The sequence below is a fragment of the Oncorhynchus gorbuscha genome, linkage group LG14 (genome assembly GCF_021184085.1).
Source record: "Oncorhynchus gorbuscha isolate QuinsamMale2020 ecotype Even-year linkage group LG14, OgorEven_v1.0, whole genome shotgun sequence".
Lineage (NCBI taxonomy): Eukaryota > Metazoa > Chordata > Actinopteri > Salmoniformes > Salmonidae > Oncorhynchus > Oncorhynchus gorbuscha.
This window is the reverse complement of record NC_060186.1, coordinates 30,239,711-30,258,296: the sequence shown is the minus strand read 5'-3', so window position 1 is coordinate 30,258,296 and position 18,586 is coordinate 30,239,711. Positions and strand designations below refer to the sequence as shown.

The 18,586-nt window shown below is 42.5% G+C and overlaps 1 protein-coding gene across 5 annotated transcripts in view; it reads right to left on the bottom strand.

Moving 5' to 3' along the window:
* LOC123994765 (fibroin heavy chain-like) overlaps positions 1–16,902 on the bottom strand; it is a 71,723-nt gene extending 54,821 nt beyond the window's left edge. For 3 of the 5 annotated variants that reach the window (XM_046297745.1, XM_046297746.1, XM_046297747.1), the window contains exons 1-7: positions 16,586–16,902; positions 7,179–7,457; positions 4,645–4,794; positions 4,151–4,369; positions 4,030–4,056; positions 3,649–3,837; positions 3,148–3,333 (exon numbers count right to left, since the gene is read on the bottom strand). In XM_046297745.1, the coding sequence (XP_046153701.1) occupies positions 3,148–3,333; positions 3,649–3,837; positions 4,030–4,056; positions 4,151–4,369; positions 4,645–4,794; positions 7,179–7,457; positions 16,586–16,661 (1,126 nt within the window). In that variant the 5' untranslated portion in view covers positions 16,662–16,902. The remainder of the gene's footprint in view (positions 1–3,147; positions 3,334–3,648; positions 3,838–4,029; positions 4,057–4,150; positions 4,370–4,644; positions 4,795–7,178; positions 7,458–16,585) is intronic. The other 2 variants (XM_046297748.1, XM_046297749.1) reach the window with 2 other exon arrangements.
* Positions 16,903–18,586: the final 1,684 nt, after the last annotated feature.

Here is an 18,586-nt window from a genome sequence, read left to right as displayed (position 1 = left end):
AAAACACACTGGGTATATAAGGGTTTAGTGCTTGATTTAAATCCAAGCCCTGCTCCAAGCCCTGGAGTACAAAGCACTGCCCTCCTTTGGCCAGTTACATTACAGCATGCAGTCTAATTCCCAGGTGTATTACACCACATTAGTGTTTCCGAACTGGTTTAACCCCGGTACCCAAATTGAACCAGGTTGTCTCAGTTTCAACCCAATACTCGCATTGCAATTTAAAATAAAATAATAATCGACAAGATACAATCTGGAAAACATTTTTCATTGTTATATTTTAAAGTATTTCAAATAGTGTTTGAACCAAGGTCTGTGGCACACTTTCTATCTCAGGGTCTAAAGCAGGGGTCTCCAGTAGCTCGCAGCCCACCTATGAGTAGCTCACCAAACAATTCCAAAAGTATATGCAATTTTTTATGTAATCCATCGCAAACTGTCATAAACAAATCACACAAGTATCTGACACTGCAAGCTCCCAGCTACTGTCTAATCAACGCAACATTGACGTTATCCCACCCCTGGTTAGCCACTATTGGCTTAAAAAGCCAAACCTATGAAAATATCTGCCAATTAATTTCCAGCAATATTGCCCCTGTCTGTCTGTATGGTGTGCGTATTTGTCTATCACTCCGTGTGTAGCCAGTTGATGTGATAACCATCTTGTGGGTTGACAGAAATACTTTCCCCAAAACCTTCTCAATTAAATGTTAACTGCAAAGTCAACTCGGTCTCAGAGCATTTTGTATTATTCTGGACATAAATTCAAGACACTCCATTTAGTATGATAATTATAATTATAAAACCAGGAAAAATAAAACTGCTAAAACATAATTTTGGAAAAAAAATCCAATTTTATAGGGCCCCCCTTAAAGTTGTTTTTTAACCATTATTTTACCAGGTATATTGACAGAAAACGTAGTGCATTACTTTCTCTTATACACTAAGGACCTGAGGAAGAGTTGCATGGGAGAAGAGAAGAATGTGCCTATTTAAAAGCTAGAAAAAAATTAACTCACAACATTTCATTTTTTTAAGAAGCTCTCATGCTAGAAAAGGTTGGAGACCTCTGGTCTAAAGGGTGGAACATCTAACTAAAGGTTCCACAAAGCCGGGTCATAAGCATCGAGAACTGCTCCTCGGATAACATCATCAACATTCCTCATTCTATATAAGCTGTGTGTGTGCCTGTGTGTACGTGCATGTGCGTGTATGTGTGTGTACGTGCATGTGCGTGTATGTGTGTGTACGTGCATGTTCGGTGTGCATACAATCCAAATAACAACCCCAGGCTTCAGTTATGTCTGAGGAAATGAAATGATGGATAACTTGATCCATTTCCTGCTTTCACTTATGCAGGAAAATACAATTAAAGCATGTGATGTATCAGAAATTGTGTAATGGAATATAATCGACCTAAAGTATTGTCATATAATTCTAAATAAAGTTTATATAGACATTTTCTGTATAAACAACTATAAATGTCTCAGATTTTGTTTCTTGGAAAGCTGTGTTATTATATGATATATGCATGTATATATCATATGATATACACTCAACGGCCAGTTAATTGTGTACACCCCCCAGTTCACAAAAATGTATCACTCCTACAGACAGTGGCCGTGGCTTGCTATGTAAAGCAGGCAGGTAGGCTGGCAAGCAGGCATTCAGTTACTCTTTGATTGAACGTGGTATGATTGTAGGTGCAAGGCGTGCCGGAACCAACATCTCAGAAACAGCCACCCTCCTGGGCTTTTCACGCAAGACAGTGTCTCGGATTTTCCGAGAATTGTGCAACAAACAAAAGAAATCCAGTCAGCGGCAGGCCTGTGGGCAAAAACAGATTGTCAAAGGAGAATGGCAAGTATCGTGCTCGGTAACAGACGGACCACAAACAGACAAATAATAGCGCACAGTGGTGTGTAGAACACACAACTCGTCAGTCCTTGTCACGGATGGGCTATTGCAGCAGACGACCACACCGGGTTCCATTCCTATCAGCTAAAAACAAAAAGAAGTTGGATTTGGCGTAAGCAGCATCAGTCCATGGACTCATCCTGCCTGGTGTCAATGGTACAGGCTGGCAGCGGTGGTGTACTGGTGTGGAGAATGTTTTCCTGGCACACTTTGGGTCCCTTGATACCAATTGAGCAACGATTGACCGCCACAGTGTATCTGAACATTGCTGCTGACCAAAGCCAATTGACCATCTTTGAGATGAGATGGAATGGGCTGTTCACAGAATGAATGTACCGCTGTCACATCTACAGCATGGACCAACATCCCTGTGGAACATTTCCAACACCTTGTCAAATCCATTCCCCGAAGAATTCAGACTGTTCTGTTGGCAATGGGTGTACCTAATAAACTGACCATGGAGTGTATATGTATATGAGATATCATATTTGATTATATGAGGAGTACTTGTTTAATGTAGGATCATAATTTGAGACAGCTTGCTACAGCAGGAAAATAATCCTGCCGCAACAGGATATTTGAATTATTATGTGAATTATAATTAATATACCTTTTTGTAGGGGTCGATACATTTTCCATTAGGGCAAAACAAGTCTGAAATTTCAAAGTTGAAATTACAAACTTTAGAAGCCTTTTTAAAAATCAAATACACTAGAAGTTTGCATTTCCTCCTGTGCAGGAAAATTATCAGCAGAAAATAGTGAGCAAATGAAGATCCTACAGTACATCTGTATCATCAACTGATTTCAGCCAGTGTATGGCTGTGGATTAACTGCATTGCTTGAATGGAATGTTGGCAGTTCATTTGAAAAATTAATGGAATCATTCCTCTAAAACTGTGGATACCTAGCTAACACACATACAATGCATATAAATGATTAACATTCATTGTTTTACACAATATCTTATCTCAGCACTGGCAAACCATGGTTGACAAACTCCCTGACCAACATGGCTGACCTTTGGACCATCATAAGAAGGTCCATTCTAATAATCAAATTCCCAAGTCTATGGATGCTTGTGCATAAAGATGGTAACATGGCTTTGACTTTACTCCATTACAGAAGTCACAGACTTTGTCATCATTAATAGCACCCAAAGACGCACCTACAATAGCAAGTTACAGTATATCAGACTCATGGTCTATATGAGTTAGGCCTTCCACCCTACCAGCTCCAAGGGCGTCTCCTTGTCCGCCAGCTCCAAGACCACCACCAAAACCACCTGGACCAGCTCCACCCTGGCCAACACCAGAACCAGGCCCATATCCTCCTGGTCCAGCTCCACCTGGTCCATAGCCTCCAGCTCCTAATCCAGCCCCCTGTCCCCCAGGACTGCGACCTACATAGCCAGCTCCTGGGGATCAAACACAAGAAATACAGACTCAAACAGACAAAAACACATACATCTCAAAGGTCTACTGAACATAGAGACAAGATTCACACACATCTGTTTTGGAAGGCTTCCCACTGGCTCCTGTAGAAAGATGGAGAAACAGCAGAGGAATAACAGAGGCCATAAGATCAGTTTGTACTGCATGAGTTAGTGTGACTCCCAAAACTCACCCACTTATGGGAAAAAGTAGTGCACTATTTAGGTAATATGTTGCCCTTTGGGGACACGGCCGGTATCTTTGACTGTACTCCATCTGTAAACCTCAGGGTTCTTTACCTGTTCCATCGGGTCCATAACCACCACCAAAAACTCCAGGACCAGCTCCACCAGGACCAAGACCAACACCAAGCCCATAGCCACCTGGTCCAGCACCAGCTCCACCTGGTCCATAGCCACCTGGTCCAAAACCTCCAACACCTAGTCCAGTCCCCTGTCCTCCTGGATCTCTACCACCGTAGCCAGCTCCTGGAGATCAAGATTGACTGCATCATCCTCTCGATAACAACAAACAGGCTTAAAAGCTTTAGGAGGGTCTTTGTCATGTGTAGTGTTAATTTGGATATACTGAGGAAATAGGCTGCCATTGAAAAAACAAGTCAATAGTTTGTGAGCCCTAAAAGAAGTCTAGGGCAGACCTGAACTGCATATGTCACTCACCTGCCTTCTCTGGCTTTCCTCCAGCTCCTGTGGAAACACAACAATCATCAAAAATAAATGTCTGTAAAATGAACTGAAATTAGTTATAATTGATCAGATGATCAAATCAAGAGCCTCATACCTGCTCCAAGGCCTCCGGCACCTAGACCCCCGCCAAGTCCGTAACCACCACCAAGACCTCCAGCTACAGCCCCGCCCAGACTAAGATCAGCACCAGGCCCATAACCACCTGGTCCATAACCTCCTGGTCTGGCTCCTGGTCTAAGACCTCCTCCTCCCAGACCTCCAGCTCCTAGTCCAGCCCCCTGTCCTCCAGGACCCCAACCTCCATTGCCAGGTCCTGGAGAGGAAGACTCAAGTATCAGTACCACAACTGAATCTGTCCATTACATCCAGGGCCGGCTTACAGAAGGGGCACGCAGGGCACGGGCCCCCAGATACCATATGATAGCAAAATGTGTAGAATTGCAGGAAATTAGCTTTAAATCTGCCCTACCCCACTCCCCCCACAAATATCCCTGGGGCCCCAAATGCAGTTGTTCGGCCCTGATTACATCTCTAAACCAAGAAAATACCAATATAACAAACACAAACAGTGAGTAGCTCATAGTATACCTGCTCCAAGGCCTCCAGCTCCTAAACCACCGCCATGTCCATAACCTCCTGGTCCGGCCCCAGCTCCTTCTGGTCTAACTCTTCCTTCCCCCAGACCTCCAGTCCCCAGTCCTCCTTGGCCTTGGCCTACAACCTGACCACCATAGCCAGCTGCAAGATACAATGGTCATATCAACAGGATTTACATCCCAGCAAATGAAAACACCGATATTTGTTTAATCGAAGGTCATCATCCTAACCTTGAGACTAAATAAAGGCAATTATAATTTTGTTGATTGATTGTCTGTGAGAGCATGAATCATTGTAAGACTTTAATAGGAATATGATAAACATTGGCCTTGGCAGCAACACTGACGATCAATAAGAAAAACATAGGAAGGATTTTCTCTACTGGCTCAGTTCCTTCTTCCCATTCTTCATTCTTCAGTCCACAGTGGACGGCTGATTTCATAACCATGTTCATCTTAAATACAAAGGACTTGGCCTTCTATGTTAATAAAGTATCAGCGGGACTTAAATAAAGACATTACAGAAATGAATGCAATATGCTGTATTTGCATGTATTACGGATGTCCATTACTTTTCCTGGGGTCCAGCAAAATTAAGGCAGTTACATTTTAAAGACATTACAAGACATTCACAACAGATTTCGCAACATATTAAGTGTGTGCCCTCAAGCCCCTACTCTCCTACCACATATCTACAACACATAATCCATCTGTACATGAGTGTGTAATGCGTATGTTATCGTGTGTTTATATGCATGTGTCTGTGCCTGTGTTTGTGTTGCTTCATATTCCCCGGCTGTTCCATAAGGTGTATATTTAAGTGTTTTTTAAATTCAAATTTTACTGCTTGCATTACTTGATGTGAAATAGAGTTCCATATAGTCATGGCTCTATGTAGAGCTGTGCGCCTCCCATAGGCTGGTCTGGACTTGGAGACTGAAGAGACCATTGCTGACATGTCTTGTGGGGAATGCATGGGTGTCTGAGCTGTGTGCCAGTAGTTCAAACAGACAGCTCGGTGCATTCAACAGAAGTTTGAGAAACAAACGCCTCGTTAACAGTGAAGAGACGACTCCGGGATGCTGGCTTCTAGGCAGAGTTGCAAAGAAAAAGCCATATCTCAGACTGGCCAATAAAAAGAAAAGATTAAGATGGGCATAAGAACACAGACACTGAACAGAGGAACTCTGCCAAGAAGGCCAGCATCCCGGAGTCGCCTCTTGACTGTTGACGTTGAGACTGGTGTTTTAAGGGTACTATTTAATGAAGCTGTCAGTTCAGGACTTGTGAGGCGTCTGTTTCTCAAACTAGACACTCTAATGTACTTGTCCTCTTGCTCAATTGTGCACCGGGGCCTCCCACTCTTTCTGTTCTGGTTAGACCGCGTTTGCTCTGCTCTGTGAAGGGAGTAGTACACAGCGTTGTACGAGATCTTCAGTTTCTTGGCAATTTCTCCAAATGGAATAGCCTTCATTTCTCAGAACAATAATAGACTGAAGAGTTTCAGAAGAAAGGTCTTTGTTTCTGGCTGTGTTGAGCCTGTAATCGAACTCACAAATGCTGATGCTCCAGATACTCAACTAGGACAGTTTTATTGCTTCTTTAAACCAGGACAACAGTTTTCAGCTTTGCTAACATAATTGCAAAAGGGTTTTCTAATGATCAATTAGCCTTATAAAATGATAAACTTGGATTAGCTAATACAACGTGCCATTGGAACACAGGAGTGATGGTTTCTGATAATGGGCCTCTGTACACCTACGTAGATATTCCATAAAAAATCTGCAGTTTCCAGCTACAATAGTCATTTACAACATTAACAATGTCTACACTGTATTTCTGATCAATTTGATGTTATTTTAATGGACAATGTTTTTTGATTTTCTTTCAAAAACAAGGAAATGTCTACGTGGTCCCAAACTTTTGAACGATAGTTTACGCTTTTCCAGCAACAGACTATGATCGATAATGTCAAAAGCAGCACTGAAGTCAAACAAAACAGCCCCCACAATCTCTTTATCATCAATTTATCTCAGCCAATCATCAGTCATTTTTGTAAGTGCTGTGCTTGTTGAATGTCCTTCCCTATAAGCATGCTGAAATTCTGTAAGATAGCATTGTATCTGATCAAATATAATTTTTTCTTAAAGTTAACAAAGGGTTAGTAACAGGCTGATTGGTCAGCTATTTGAGCCAGTAAAGGGGGCTTTACTATTCTTGGGTAGGGAATTTTTTTTAACCTTTATTTAACTAGGCAAGTCAGTTAAGAACAAATTCTTATTTTCAATGACAGCCTAGGAACAGTGGGTTAACTGACTGTTCAGGGGCAGAACAGACAGATTTTGTACCTTGTCAGCTCGGGGGTTTGAACTTGCAACCTTCCGGTTACTAGTCCAACGCTCTAACCACTAGGCTACCCTGCCGCCTAACTTTTGCTTCCCTCCAGGCCTGAGGGCACACACTTTCTAGTAGACTTAAATTGAAGATATGGCAAATAGCAGTTGATAGTTTAACGTTCTCCCTTACCTCCCGTCTTCCCTGGCTTGGTGTAACCTCCACCGGCTCCAGGGCCAAAGCCTGCACCTCCTGGACCAGCGCCAGCTCCACCTACACCTCCTGATCCAACTCCGGCTCCGCCACCTGGCCCATATCCAGTGCCTACACCACCTGGCCCATATCCAGTGCCTACACCACCAGGCCCAAAACTGGTGCCAGGTCCACCTGGACCAAATCCAGCTCTGCCTCCTGCTCCAGCTCCTAATCCAGCCCCAGCTCCTTCACCTACACCAGCAGGTATGTACACACCTGGAACACAGCACAACCATGTTAAACCACTGTATACACACAACTAAAGCACACACCTGAAACATAGCACAACCAGTTCTGGTCCTGGAGAGTTATAGGGAGTCCAGGCTTTTGTTCCAGTCCAGCACCAAAATACCTAATCAATCGTCAAGTGAGGTATGGGATTGAGTTCGTGTTCAGGGACATTTCTGTATTGTGGTTAAAAATATATATACATTGTGTGTTTGATTGCCAGATTGATTGGTTGATTGGTGGGTTGATTGATTGTCTGTGATAAATATTGCCCTTGTTAGCAACACTGATGACCAATAAGAAAAATAGAGGAAGGATTTTCTCTACTGGCTCAGTTCCTTTTTCATTCTGTCAGTCCACAGTGGACGGCTGATTTCAATACCATGTAAATTTTAAATACAAAGGGCTTGGCCTTATATGTTAATAAACAACCGTTTATCCATATTTTCATTTGTTCTGGACTCTTAAATGACCAAAAAACTTCTGCGGTTCTATGTCAGGCAGAACAATTCTGATACTTTTACACTAATTGGTCTTTTGACCAATCAGATCAGCTCTGAAAAAGAGCTGATGTGAAATCATCTGATGCAATTTGTCAAAAAATATCAGATTTGGTCTGTCTGTGTAAACCCAGCCTGTATTAAATCTGTCATAGTTTATAAAGCACCGTTTAATTTCCTCATTGCCTGTACTGTTCAATATGGTTCTGATAGTTTACTCTAACTTGTTCCATTGCACAATTTTGGACATTTTGCAAATTTGCACACACAATACAAAAGAAAAAGTTAGTTTTTTAACATTTTTGAAAATAATAATAAAAATAAATAAAAACACACATTTACATAAGTATTCAGACCCTTTACTCAGTACTTTGTTGAAGCACCTTTGGCAGTGATTACAGCCTTGGCACACCTGTATTTGGGGAGTTTCTCCCATTCAACTCTGCAGATCCTCTCAAGATCAATCAGGTTAGATCGCGAACGTCACTACACAGCTATTTTCAGGTCTCTTCAGAGATGTTCGATTGGGTTCAAGTCCGGGCTCTGGCTGGGCCACTCAAGGACATTCAGAGACTTGTCCCGAAGCCACTCCTGCATTGTGTTGGCTGTGTGCTTAGGGTTGTTGTCCTGTTGGAAGGTGAAAATTTGCCCCAGTCTGAGGTCCTGAGTGCTCTGGAGCAGGTTTTCATCAAAGATATCTCTGTACTTTGCGCCGTTCATCTTTCCCTCGATCCTGACTAGTCTCCCAGTTCCTGCCGCTGAAAAACATCCCCACAGCATGATGCTGCCACCACCATGCTTCACCATAGGAATGGTGCAGGTTTCCTCCAGACGTGACACTTGGCATTCCTGACAAAGAGTTCAATATTGGTTTCATCAGACCAGAGAATCTTATTTCTCATGGTCTGAGAGTCCTTTAAGTGCATTTTGGCAAACTCCAAGTAGGCTGTCATGTGCCGTTTACTGAGAAGCAGCTTCTGTCTGGCCACTACCATCAAGGCCTGATTGGTGGAGTGTTGCAGAGATAGTTGTCCTTCTGGAAGGATCTCCCATCTCCACAGAGGAACTCTGGAGCTCTGTCAGCATGACCATTGGGTTCTTGGTCACCTCCGTAACCAAGGTCCTTCTCCCAGGATTGCTCAGTTTGTCCGGGCGGCCAGCTCTAGAAAGAGTCTTGGTGGTTCCAAACTTCTTCCATTTAAGAATGATGGAGTCCATTGTGGTCTTGAGGACCTTAAATGCTGCAGACATGTTTTGGTACCATTCGCCAGCTCTGTGCCTTAACACAATCCTGTCTCGGCGCGCTACGCACAATTCCTTAGACCTCATGGCTTGGTTTTTGCTCTGACATGCAATGTCAACTGTGCACTGTCCAATCTATTGAATTTACCACAGGTGGACTCCAATCAAGTTGTGTAAACATCTCAAGGATGATTAATGCAAACAGGATGCACCTGAGCTAAATTTCGAGTCTCATAGCAAAGCATCTGAAAACGTATGTAAACAAGGTGTTTCTGTTTAGTTTTTTATAAATTAGCAAACATTTCTATGAACCTGTTTTAGCTTTGTCATTAGGGGGTATAGTGTGTAGATTGAAGTGTTATTGAATCAATTTTAGAATAAGGCTGTAACGTAACAAAGTGTGGAAATGCTTATTCCTGTCATTGTCTTGAATAATGCTTGGTTGATGCCTGACAAATATTGTATACCAAACAAATTTAAGGAATTGCACTTTAAGATTATACATAAGATACCTGTACAACAACACAGAGTTACACATGGAATGAACAAAACATACAGTCAATAATACAGTAGACAAAAAAGAAAACAAAGTCTATATACAGTGAGTGCAAATAAGGTCAAATAAGGGAGTTAAAGCAATAAATAGGCCATGGTGACAAAATAATTACAATATAGCAATTAAATACTGGAATGGTAGATGTGCAAAAGATGGATGTGCAAGTAGAGATACTGTTGTGGAAAAGGAGCAAAATAAATAAATACAGTATGGGAATGAGGTAGATAGATGGGTTGTGTTCAGATGGGCTATGAACAGGTGCAGTGATCTGTGAGCTGCTCTGACAGCTGGTTCTTAAAGCTAGTGAGGGAGATGGGAATCTCCAGCTTCAGTGATCTTTGCAGTTCGTTCCAGTCAGTGGCAGCAGAGAACTGGAAGGAAAGGCTTTGGGGGTGATCAGTGAGATATACCTGCTGCAGCTCGTGCTACGAGTGGGTGCTGCTATGGTGACCAGCGAGCTGAGATAGGGCGGGGATTTATCTAGCAGAGACTTGTAGATAACCTGTAGCAAGTGGGTTTGGCGAAGAGTATGAAGTGAGGGCCAGCGAACGAGAGCGTACAGGTCGCAGTGGTGGGTAGTATATGGGGACTTGATGACAAAATGGATGGCACTGTGATAGACTACATCCAGTTTGCTGAGTAGAGTGTTGGAGGCTATTTTATAGATGACATCACCGAAGTCAAGGATTAGTAGGATGGTCAGTTTTATGAGTGTATGTTTGGTAGCATGAGTGAAGGAAGCTTTGTTGCGAAATAGGAAGCCGATTCTAGATTACATTTTGGAGATGCTTAATGTCTGGAAGGAGAGTTTACAGTCTAGCCAGACACCTAGGTATTTGTAGTTATCCACGTATTTTAAGTCAGAGCCGTCCAGAGTAGTGATGCTGGATGGGCGGGTAGGTGCGGGCAATTATCAGTTGAATAGCATGCATTTAGTTTTATTTTCGTTTAAGAGCAGTTGGAGGCCACGAAAGGAGAGTTGTATGGCATTGAAGCTCGTCTGGAGGTTAGTTAACACAGTGTCCAAAGAAGGGCCAGAAGGGCCGAAGTATACAGAATGGTGTCGTCTGCGTAGAGGTGGATTAGAGAATCACCAGCAGCAAGAGCGACATCATTGATGTATACAGAGAAGAGAGTCGGCCCGAGAATTGAACCCTGTGGCACCCCCATAGAGACTGCCAGAGGTCCGGACAACAGGCCCTCCGATTTGACACACTGAGCTCTATCAGAGAAGTAGTTGGTGAACCAGGCGAGGCAATCATTCGAGAAACCAAGGCTGTTGACTCTGCCAATAAGAATGTGGTGATTGACAGAGTCGAAAGCCTTGGCCAGGTCGATGAATACAGCTGCACAGTATTGTCTCTTATCGATGGCGGTTATGATATCGTTACCTCTCGTGACTCCCCATCCCGCATGCGGGAGCGTAATCATCGACTGACACTAATTAGTATAACACAACGGACATAAATATTCCTAGAAAATATTCCTATTCATGAAAATCACAAGTGAAATATATTGAGACACAGTTTAGCCTTTTGTTAATCACCCTGTCATCTCAGATTTTCAAAATATGCTTTACAGCCAAAGCTAGACAAGCATTTGTGTAAGTTTATCGATCGCCTAGCATAGCATTTTGTCCAGCTAGCAGCAGGTAACTTGGTCACGGAAATCAGAAAAGCAATCAAATTAAATCGTTTACCTTTGAAGAGCTTCAGATGTTTTCACTCACGAGACTCCCAGTTAAATAGCCAATGTTCCTTTTTTCCCCAAATATTATTTTTGTAGGCGAAATAGCTCCGTTTGTTCTTCACGTTTGGCTGAGAAATCGCCCGGAAATTGCAGTCACGAAAACTCCAAAAAATATTCCAAATTAGCTCCATAATATTGACAGAAACGTGGCAAACGTTGTTTATAATCAATCCTCAAGGTGTTTTTCAAATATCTATTTGATAATATATCCACCGGGACAATTGTTTTTTTCAGTAGGGCCGATTGGAATAATGGCTACCTCTGTATTTTACTCGAGAATCACTCTGGGAGACATCAGGTGACCAGTTGCGCAATGTAGCCGCTTACGGGTATTCTTCAAGATAAATGCGTAAAACTACGTCACAATACTGCAGACACCTTGGGGAATACGGGAAAAAGTAATCTGGTTGATAGCCCATTTACTGCTCAATAGGGACGCATTGGAATGCAGCGCTTTCAAAACATGAGGCACTCCCAGATTGGATTTTTCTCAGGCTTTCGCCTGCAATATCAGTTCTGTTATACTCACAGACAATATTTTGACAGTTTTGGAAACTTTAGAGTGTGTTCTATCCTAAGCTGTCGATTATATGCATATTCTAGCATCTTGTCCTGACAAAATATCCTGTTTACTACAGGAACGTTATTTTTCCAAAAATGAAAATACCCCCTAATCACAAAAGGTTCACCTTGAGCGTGACTGATGTGCACCCATGACCAGCTCGGAAATCAGATTGCATCGCGGAGAAGGTACGGTGTGATTCAAAATGATCAGTAATCTGTTTGTTAACATGGCTTTCGAAGACCTTAGAGATGCAGGGTAGGATAGATATAGGTCTGTAGCAGTTTGGGTCTAGAGTGTCTCCCACTTTGAAGAGGGGGATGACCGCGGCAGCTTTCCAATCTTTGGGAATCTCAGATGATACAAAAGAGAGGTTGAACAGGCTAGTAATAGGGGTTGCAACAATTTTGGCAGATAATTTAATAAAGAGAGGGTCCAGATTGTCTAGCCCGGCTGATTTTTAGGGGTCCAGATTTTGCAGCTTTTTCAGAACATCAGCTATCTGGATATGGGTGAAGGTGAAATGGTGGGGGCCTGGGCGGGTTGCTGTGGAGGGTGCCGGGCAGTTGACCGGGGTAGGGGTAGCCAGGTGGAAAGCATGGCCAGCCGTAGAGAAATGCTTATTGTAATTCTCAATTATAGTGGATTTGTCGGTTGTAACAGTGTTTCCTAGCCTCAGAGCAGTGGGTAGCTGGTAGCTGGGATGAGGTGCTCTTATTCTCCATGGACTTTACAGTGTCCCAGAACTTTTTTGAGTTTGTACTGCAGGATGCACATTTCTGATTAAAAAAGCTAGCCTTAGCTTTCCTAACTGCCTGTGTATATTGGTTCCTAACTTCCCTGAAAAGTTGCATATCACGGGGGCTATTCGATGCTAATGCAGAACGCCACAGGATGGTTTTGTGCTGGTCAAGGGCAGACAAGTCTGGAGTGAACCAGGGGCTATATCTATTCCTGGTTCTACATTTTTTGAATGGGGCATGCCTATTTAAGATGGTGAGGAAGGCACTTTTAAAGAATAAACAGGCATCCTCTACTGCCGGGATGAGGTCAATGTCATTCTAGGATACCCCGGCCAGGTCGATTAGAAAGGCCTCCTTGCAGAAGTGTTATAGGGAGCGTTTGACAGTGATGAGTGGTGGTCGTTTGCTCGCAGACCCATTACGGATGCAGGCAATGAGGCAGTGATCACTGAGATCTTAGTTGAAAAGAGCAGAGGTGTATTTGGAGGGTGAGTTAGTTAGGATGATATCTATGAGGGTGCCCGTGTTTACGGATTTGGGGTTATATCTGGTAGGTTCATTGTGTGAGGTTGAGGGCATCAAGCTTAGATTGTAGGATGGCCGGGGTGTTAAGCATGTTCCAGTTTAGGTCACCTAACAGCTCGAGCTCAGAAGATAGAATGGGGGGCAATCAAATCACATATGGTGTTCAGGGCACAGCTGGGGGCAGAGAGTGGTCTATAACAAGCGGCAACGGTGAGAGACTTGTTTCTGGAACGGTTCATTTTTAGAAGTAGAAGCTCAAATTGTACAGACCTGGATAGTAAGACAGAACTCTGCAGGTTATCTTTACAGAAAATTGCAACACCGCCCCCTTTGGCAGTTCTATCTTGTCGGAAAATGTTATAGTTAGGAATGGAAATTTCAAGGTTTTTGGTGGTCTTCCTAAGCCAGGATTCAGACACGCCTAGGACATCCGGACTGGTGGAGTGTGCTAGGGCAGTGAATAAAACAAACTTAGGGAGGAGGCTTCTAATGTTAACATGCATGAAACCAAAGTTTTTACGGTTGCAGAAGTCAACAAATGAGAGAGCCTGGGGGATGGGAGTGGAGGTAGACACTGCAGGGCCTGGATTAACCTCTACATCACCGGAGGAACAGAGGAGGAGTAGGATAAGGGTACAGCTAAAGGCTAACAGAACTGGGCGCCTAGTACGTTCAGAACAGAGAGTAAAAGGAGCAGATTTATGGGTACGGTAGAATATATTCAAGGCATAATGTACAGACAAAGGTATAGTTGGATGTGAATACAGTGGGGGTAAACCTGTGCATATAGTGATAATGAAAGAGATATTGTCTCTAGAAATAGCATTTAAACCAGGTGATGTCACTGCGTGTGTGGGGGGTGGAACTAAATTGTTAGCCGAGGCGTGTTGAGCAGTGCTAGAGGCTCTACGGTGAAATAAAACAATAGTTACAAACCAGAACAGCAATCGACACGGCATGGTGACGTTAGGAAAAGGCATGCGTAGCCGGGTGATCATTCAAGTCCAGTGCGTGGCTTCAAGCAGCTAGTGGCACGGGGCTAGCAGGCTAACAGAAAGGCCTGTGAGAGATGATGCGACGGAGGGAAGTCTGTTGTGCCCCCCTCGTGCAGTTACATCAGCTACATCAGCAAATGGCAGCCGATACACAGTATATAGTCACTACTTTTGATCAGAGTCCTTAGTGCACTGTAAAGGGTAGAGGGTGCCATTTGGGATGTAGGCTGTGAGTTTCAAATCATTTTGTTAACAGTATAGAGCTGGTCTTTTTTTAAACAATCTTTATTAAGAGCTGTCATTTTATTGTGAGGAACTGCAGTTTTATAAGAATGTATTTATGTTTTGTCATCTGTTATATGATTGATTTTTACACTTTAGTCTTTTCCCTTTTCAGTCATTCATCAATGCCATGTTTCTTCACTGTTTCAGAGATAATAAGAAATGATGCATCTAGTTTTGGGAGAGTTGTGGTCTGTGTTCAAAGGAAACTGAACATGAGAAGGACATCTGTTTCTAACATTGGACTTGACCAAGAGCACGGTGGAGCAGAAAGGTATAGGTTGTTCCCCATATGACAGCATATCCCTTATAAAGTGCACTACTTTGACCAGAGACTCCAGTGATATGTAACCAAGACCCCAGTGGGTTGGAAATGTACAGGAATTGTTGTGCATGTTGCTATAATCCACAGTGGGAGATTCAGTATCTGTGAAGTGGACAATATTACTCATTCCCTTCTGCCATGAATCGTCTGTAAAAGAACACGACAGTTCTGTATGTTTCAACAGAACAGGACAGATTTCTCACATCAGCATAGATGTTAGAGTCTTGGAGGGGCCCAATGCTGTATTGAGTATTTCTCTATCAATGGGGAACTCAATCATACAAACCTGAACCATGCTCTACAAATCATTTCCTTTCATTGAGTTACACTCCATATAAACTTAAGCCTGAACCACAAACCTCACTGTTATTTCACTGTTACCAAAGACCAGCAAGATTTGCCATTTTCTTCAATCAGTGTGTAATAATAAAGTTGCATTTTCTATTCAACTTCTGTTCTCCTCCAACAGTAGCTAAATATACAGTATTTCCAGTTGGTTCCACAGTTCACGCACCTTGGTTGAACATGTGAGATACTGATATTATGATCTTATTACATGCTTATTACAGTGTTAGAAACATAGTTATTACCCTCCAACCTTTGCCCTCTCTCAGAGCTGTTTAAGTCCTGTGTTCCAGTGAGCGGAGAGATCATAGGAACCAGAAACCCTCAGCTGGCCTATCAAAACAAGCTAAACAAAACCCAACAGCCAATCAGACAGCTCACTGTCTACCTATAGTATGGCATCATGGGTAATTCTGAATTATGCAACTGCCTGTACTGTAGCGGAGCGGGGAGCAGAGTGGGGAGAGGAGTGGGACTCGAACTACAAGCCCCACTCCTAGAGGGAATACCAGCAGGTAAATACACTCCACGGGCCGATTCTATGTCACTCCACAGAACAGTAGAGCTCCAGAATGTTGGACACTTTGAAAGACACTTTGAAATCTAAAATATGTTGAGAACATTTTTAACAAATCTATCAAAATAGCATAATACATCAATACGTCTTGAGCAAATCAGTACAACGCTCAAAACTGAAAACACTTCAACTAAAAACACTCAAGATTGTTTTATTGTTCTTTATAGAACATTCTCAATCTGAAAGGTTCTTTGTAGATCCTTTTGAAGAACCATACAAGGTTTTTTATTCTTGTCAACCATTTTATATTGTTAAAATTCCAAATGCGTTATTATTATGTTAATTTACTTGTTGAATAATGTGAGCTTTCTCAGAAACAGCTGGGGGTCCCTGTGGAAAGAATCAAAACCCACTGACCAATTTTGTCAACTGTTCACAATTGACACAAGACACTGTCACTAGCCATAGCCATTCAAAATATGTAATTTCACACAGTAACACAACACATTAGATAAACTGGAATGACACTCCCAATCACGGTTTTACAAAAAGAGCTGTGTACAAACCACACCCCAAAAATAAACCCTTTTGTGAACCGTAAAGAACCATTGAAGAGTTCAAAGGATTCTTTGACTCATTATAAATGCACATAGAACAATCACCCTTACCAAAGAACCCTTGAGAAACCCTCCTTTTTTTGTGTGTACAAGCTTAGAGTGGCACCTGAAACACAGGGGTGTATTTAAATAGATATCCATAGTAAAGGGGGTCCTACCTCCTTGCAGTGAAGGTTTCCACAGAGACAGGAGCAGGAATCCATACAGGAACATCGCCACCGTCCCACCCGCCATCTCGCTCCCAAATGTCCTTTTCCTCTCCCAAACTCTTGATTCTATTCCCTTGTCAGAGCTCAGCCAGCCAGAATAAGAAGGAGAGGAATAAAAAGTAAGAGAGACAGAAAACAAAAGACAGAAAGGATGAAAAGGCAGGACAGTATGTAATTAATGAAGAGAGCAAGAGAGAGAAACACTGAGTTGAATAGATCACTTCATTGAACCAGCGGCTTTTCTCCCCCACAGACTGGTGGGGCTGCTTTTATTTGGTTGACTCCTGCCATAAAAACATGGTTTCCTAAAAGAGAGAGAGGGGGGGTTAATTGAGAAAGGGGTGGAGAAAAAGAAAGAGATGAAGAGGAGAGAGAGAGAGATGAAGAGGGAGAGAGAGTTGGGTGAGTCCACCCCTATCCCACCCCTCCCAAAAAAAGAGAGTGGTGGAGGATGTAAAGAGAGAGAGATGGAGAGAGAAGGAAATTGAGAGAGAGTTGGGGGTCCACCCCCCATCCCACCCCACCAAAGGAAAATAAATGGGACAGTCTGCCAGATATTCTCATAGATTCCAAAATGATGTCATTTTGTTAAGTCAAGGGGAAGAGGTAACTAACTATACAGGCCTGATACGGCAATTACAGATGTGTGTTTTTTCTGCTGAATTGTAACTGAAGAAAGACGGAAACTTTTCCGGAACATTATATACAATACGGTATATCCATGGACAACTCTAGAACAGTGGAGTAAGTGGATACTGTGTTGATGACAAGTAGCACCAAGTAAAGACTGAGGAACCTCACCTGATCATCCCATTATCCTCTTTGCACACTCTTCTAGACCCACAGTTTATTTGTTTGTGTGTGTGTGTGTGTGTGTGTGTGTGTGTGTGTGTGTGTGTGTGTGTGTGTGTGTGTGTGTGTGTGTGTGTGTGTGTGTGTGTGTGTGTGTGTGTGTGTGTGTGTGTGTGTGTGTGTGTGCGTGTGCGTGCGCGTGCGCGTGCGTGTGCGTGTGTGTGCGTGTGTGTGTGTGTGTGTGTGTATACATGTGCATATTTTGTGCATGTGTTGGTGTATGTGTATAGAGGGGGTGGAGGGTCCTTGGCAGGCTTCCACTCAACACAGTCCTTTCTTGAGAAGAGCATGAAGTCATGTCACTAACGGGGGAAACTGAAATGTAAACTTGTTATTCATAGAAAGACGTAATTAAAGAATAGGAGATATATCAGCCAGATAGAAATTAGCACCTCCTAGTACCATTCCTTTGAAAAAGTGACACACACACACACACAATCACACAGACACACAGCAAATTGGCCAGTGTTGATTTTTCAGTGTAATAATTCTACTGTTGATTCAGGAGTTAAATTCACTCTGTAAGAGTGAAATTAACATTCAGTGGTATAAAATAACCTCCAGTGTTGGTGTTAATAGCTAGAGTTATTGTTTTACACTGTGGAAAGTAAAATAGTCCCATCAAAACCACGCCCATCATTATCACATTTCCCAGCATGCTCTACTGCGGGGTCGATTTTTTAAAAATATCTGCATGTACTGTATATTGATATATTCATTAATCTTATGCTACACAAAGATATATAACATACATTCTGCTAATCTAATCCAATCAATTGGTTAGATTTATGTTTTTTTCCAGTTTAAAAGATTTAGGTAGTGTTTTTTTAACCAAGTATCTTAATCCACACAGTCAATCTGAATGCAGGTTGCGGGTGAATAAAAATGCCACCTGTTGGATATCCTATCCCAGGCTGGATTTCAATACACATAACCTTGCAAGCAAGCGTAATGCAGACCTGATGTGGCCTGTCATCCAGGAGTTTCCCAACACCACTGTTTTAGGGTTAATCTAGGCCATTTACTATACTAATAATTAAGACCTTATGATATATGTAATGCATTGGTTCATAGGGTTTCATTTTAAATGATAACGTT